At 35.4% G+C, this 4969-nt stretch overlaps 1 protein-coding gene across 3 annotated transcripts in view; it reads left to right on the plus strand.

Annotated features, from left to right (window-relative positions):
• Window positions 1–2411, plus strand: part of MAP3K7 (mitogen-activated protein kinase kinase kinase 7) — a 34335-nt gene extending 31924 nt beyond the window's left edge. For all 3 annotated transcript variants that reach the window (XM_008947024.1, XM_008947025.1, XM_008947026.1), the window contains one exon: window positions 1576–2411. In XM_008947024.1, the coding sequence (XP_008945272.1) occupies window positions 1576–1756 (181 nt within the window). In that variant the 3' untranslated portion in view covers window positions 1757–2411. The remainder of the gene's footprint in view (window positions 1–1575) is intronic.
• The last annotated feature ends 2558 nt before the right edge of the window (window positions 2412–4969 follow it).

Here is a 4969-nt window from a genome sequence, read left to right on the forward strand (position 1 = left end):
TTCCCTACAGGACAGTTAAGGGCTAGACCTCTCTGCACTGGTACAACTACAGCACTTGTAAAGCATCATCACAGTGTACTTAACACTTAAAAAACCCTATGTAGCTTTTTGTCCTTGTGCACTAGAAATAAACTTTCCCCATACATTGTGTACACATATAAGTGAAGCAACTGCATGTATTTTTGGAATAAAGTTTTCGCTGATTCAGAACTTCAGCTGGAAATGCATTCTGTTGTGTTCTGTTTCCTGGTGCTGGGGAGCAATTCTGAGAGGTTGTTGTACTCCATGCTGAACCAAGTAACCAGCTCGCTATCCGCCAGTGGCTGAGCCACGGCAGGCAAGCAGTTGTTAATGAGGAGCTTGCCTTGGTGTTTGTGGAAGAGCTAATGAGAAAAATGTGTGTTTAAACCTCTTCTGCATTAGAAATAGCATACAGGACAGGCAAAAAAGCTAATGTAAGATTGACCTCCTGTCATCTATTCACTTTTGGCTTAGCATCCTGAGAATTTTTTTTTAAAGATGCTAGTTGCATTTGAGACTTTATAAAGAGATACTGAAGCTAGCATGATCTTAATTTTGGTTTTATTTCTGTTGTCCCTAAGGATCAATAAATTATATAAAAAGATGTTTGTGTTTCAAAGCAGTTAATTCTCTACCTTTTAGACTCCTGCTTTATCGTTTTTTCTAGGAAGTCTGTATGAACATTTCTCCCAAACTGTTTATTCTCAGTCAGAACTTAATTGCCCATAGGTGTTAAAAAAAAAAAAAAAAGAAAGAGTTGTGACTAATTAATTTAATGCTGGTTAAGGTAGTTATTACTTAAGCCTTTACAGAATGGTTAAGTTTTCTTTAACTGTAATTACAAACCATATGGCAACATTAATTAACATGAACTTTCTTCTCTACTATTTGTTGCTAAAATATTGCTGGCAGCATGTCTTCTTGTCACCTCATAAACAAATAGTAAAACAAACTGCTGCATCAGTTTTGCAGGATAATTTATAGCAAGTTTATCAATGTTTTTGTTCCTCTGAAGTTGTTGCTAAAAAGCATATTGAATGCTTGTGGCATAAATTAAGTGAAATGACAATTACAAAAATAATTTGCTTGATTCTGCTTTTCCACTGCTTTGAGAAGTTCAAGTCCAAATAGAAAACAGCACTTCACTAAAAAGTTAGCAAAATTATCTCAGTTTTGTCATTTAAGTTGCCTTTTAAGGTTTTAAATGTGCATACAGTTAAGCAAAATTAGAATTTAATATATCTATGAAATTCTGTGTGGATCCTTAGCTATCTGTATAGCTGTGTCTGAGAGACATTCTGTAAAGGACAATTTTAGTGTCCGGGGCTATGGCTTGCAGTTATTTTGAAAGTTAAATGTGGATTTGATTTGGAAGATAATTTTTCCCCAGACTACAGTAAACAATAAGATTTTTTTTTTTTGTCACCTTTTTTTTTGCACAAAATATCACCAGCCATGAGTTCAAACTGATAATCAAATACTGACTTGAGACATATGAAGTCATCTACACACAAATATAAATGACAGTTACTTTTTTTATTATTATTATTTTAGACAAGAACTAATAGCAGAACTGGACCAGGATGAAAAAGACCAGCAAAACACATCCCGTCTGGTACAAGAACATAAAAAGCTGTTAGATGAAAACAAAAGCCTCTCAACTTACTATCAGCAATGCAAAAAACAATTAGAAGTCATCAGAAATCAGCAACAGAAACGGCCAGGCACATCATGATTTCCTGGGACCTTTCAAATGAAAAATATGCACAGAAAAGACTGATTTTTTTTTTTTAAATTGTTATTATCCCTTATTAAGACAACCCATGAGTGTTCACTTCTTGGTGTGATCTGTATTTGTCTGCTACATTTAACATCATTTACTTTTCTTTTTCCTATGGTGGACATCCAGTTCAACAGGTTAATCGAATAAGGTGAGAAAACAGTGACTTGAATTAACCAACAGCCCTCAACTTAAAAGGAAGAACAGTGGCTGTATGCATGCTCCCTGTGTGAAGGCTAGCCTAACAAGTGTTAAAGTGGCTGCTCTATTGTAAGATCTTGTTTTTAGTTTTTGGTGTTACCTCGATAAGAGCAAAACAAAAACTTCCCTGTTTAAGAATGATTTTGTTCCAGTGTCTCATCTCAAACTATCAATACGACGATTATTTTCAGGACTTAAACATGCGCCAAGCTGTGGAGGTGATGCTGGCTGACCAGAGCAATACATGATGCATTAGTTTTGTCTTTTACCTGTAGACATAGTGTATTTTTTCCATATGCAAAATGGTAGGCAAACTGATGCCGGCCTCCTTGGTTCAGTGCTTGATAGCCCTTCATTTTAACTAATATATTTCTTGTACTCTTGCATTCATAAAATATTTGAAGTAAAAGGCTGTATTTTCTTTACTTTCTTGGGGGGAATGACATGCGGTTTCATTTAGTTACTAGGCAAAAGCTATCAAGGTGATTCTGATTCCCTGGGCAAGGTTGGTCGCTAGTATATAGAGACAGCATCAAAAATGTGTGAAAGTGTGTTTTAAATCTTTGTAGCATCTTCAGAGGGAAACTCAGAAAGCAAATTAGTACAGAACTTTAAATACTTCTTCCCTTTATACCACTTAGTGTTTTTTTTTTTTTCTTTCTTACAACTTATTTGCTGAAAGGCATTGACTGTAAATGTAAATAAATTTGTTTTAGATAGGGGGAGAAGGGTTTGGGAAAATGAATTTATTTTAAACAGCAAATTAAGAAACGGAGTTGAGTATGCAGATAACGGAAGCTATTAAGACAATGAGGGAAATGGTTTAGATCTCCATCAGGAATCTCAGTTATTCCACTCATTTGAACATAGTTTAAAGGAAGTCCATGACAGAACGCCTGCTGCCTTTCTGACTGAAGAATTGCATTTAATGAACTCAAGCAGACTCAGTGTCATTATTTGCCATTATTACATGGGAGGAAATAACTGCTTGTTTACATTGCAAATTGATTATTTGGATTATGAATTAACTTTTAACTGGTACAAAAATGAGGCACTTCTAAATATAATGAGAAATTATTCCTTACGTAAGCTGTTGGTGTACTCAGTTGTGAGGAGGATTTGCTAACACTCTTTTGCAGAAGGAAAATGGAAAATTGAAGTTTAGCTGCTGAGCCCTCAATGCAAGAGGAATAATCTGAAATTTGACATGCTTATTTCAAATGAAGAGTTATTCATAAGACGCCACGCAAAGAACTTGGAAAACCACTAAGAGCAAAAACCTCAAAGTATTTTCTCTTCCCCTTCCTGCCTACCTGATAAAAACCATGAATGCTATCATGCTTATCTGTGAACAACAAAGGTGATGAACAGCTTACTGAACAGTGCCATCCTGTCTTGAAAATAAATCTGTTGTTGGCAAACCTTGGAGTCAGAAACCCTTCCCTCATTTTATTTAAATAGAGGAAGGGTTATCATTCCCAAAACCTTAGCAGTTAATTTGATTAGTTAGCTGAAACTGATATTGGGATCAACTTAAGGGCACACATATTTATAGCAAAATGTAATTGGAAGAGAAAATAACTGTATTAGGAATAGCACAAGTTATCCAAAGCATCACTGTTCACATACATCTGTCCATCTACCAAAATGGACACACTTTTCAGTGATGAGCAGCTTACTTAGTGTACATTGAAGCATGAAGTAGAGCAGCATAAATGCTAATGCTCAGCTTCAGATGCATGGTTGATAGTAGCACACACAAAATCATTTCCCAGGACAGTTTTTACAGTTTGCCTTGTCATAAAATAGATAAACTCAAGGTAAATGAGTATTGTATATGAGAAGTCATTTTATGGGAAAGTTTGGATAATGAAAGTGAATGCAATAGTGACTTAATGGTACATTATACAAAAGTCTCTTCTAACAGTTACTTTTGACTTTTCAGGGTTTACATTAAAAAGACCCTCAGGTAGTAAAGTTTCACTATTGAATGTGGCTTCATTCAATAGTTAGTTTATATTCCTCTTGTAATTTTCAAAGGGAATTTGGAGTTTGACCTTTTGCCTTTAAATTGTCCCTTTCTTAATTCCACCAAAAACTTTAAAAGTATTTGCCCAGATTACTTGTTGAAGTGTTCTGCATGGCAAAATCTGTGTATCATAAAACAAAACAAAAAAGAGAAACAGCAGAATAGAGTGATTTGTGCTAAGAAGAGTTTAACAACTTAACTTTCAGTGACCTTCATTATTTTCGTAAGGCTCTTGTGTTAAAGGTGTTTACAAATGTACTTTTATTTTTCTGTTTAACTGTCTGGAGTGTTCAGGAATCTTTTCATATACCTTTTTGTCCAGTTAAAGCTGTTCCTCTAATAATGGAGGGGAACACCTAGTTTCGTCTGGGCACTGCCTTCTCAGAAAAGGTAACAGGCTCTGCTTTTTGTTACGGTATGTGTTCTGTAAAAAAAATGTGTAATTGAAAGTATGCTTCTGTACACTGTGCAGTTTTGCTAAAAATTGCTTTTTTTAGGCTTTTGGGGTGTCTTTTTTCTGATGAGAAATTGAAGATTGTAATTCTAAACTTGTACATAAATGGTGAATGATTTCATATGATTCAGGAATGAGGAGTGTGGCTTTCTGCTACATGGTTTTATTACATTGTCAGGAATTTAGTTAATAAAAGCTGAGAGACCTCCACAAACATGTAGTAATGCCCCAACACTTGCCAGGGCATCTTTGATCTCCAGTGCTATCCAACATAGAGTTGGGGGATAATCATCATGCAGTTGTTCCCACCACCAAAAGAAAATTCTTCTGCGATTAGCTCTTACCTTCCTGTGGGTAGAAGTAGGGTATAGGATGAGTAGTGCTACTCGTAACTGAGTATCAAGACGTTTTAAGAATGGCACATCTTTCATTGGGATACTCTGCAAAAAGGTAAGTGCTCACCTTTTGTTGTTCAGTCCTGACA

The sequence above is a fragment of the Merops nubicus genome, unplaced genomic scaffold (assembly GCF_000691845.1).
Source record: "Merops nubicus isolate BGI_N331 unplaced genomic scaffold, ASM69184v1 scaffold30769, whole genome shotgun sequence".
Classification (NCBI taxonomy): Eukaryota; Metazoa; Chordata; class Aves; order Coraciiformes; family Meropidae; genus Merops; species Merops nubicus.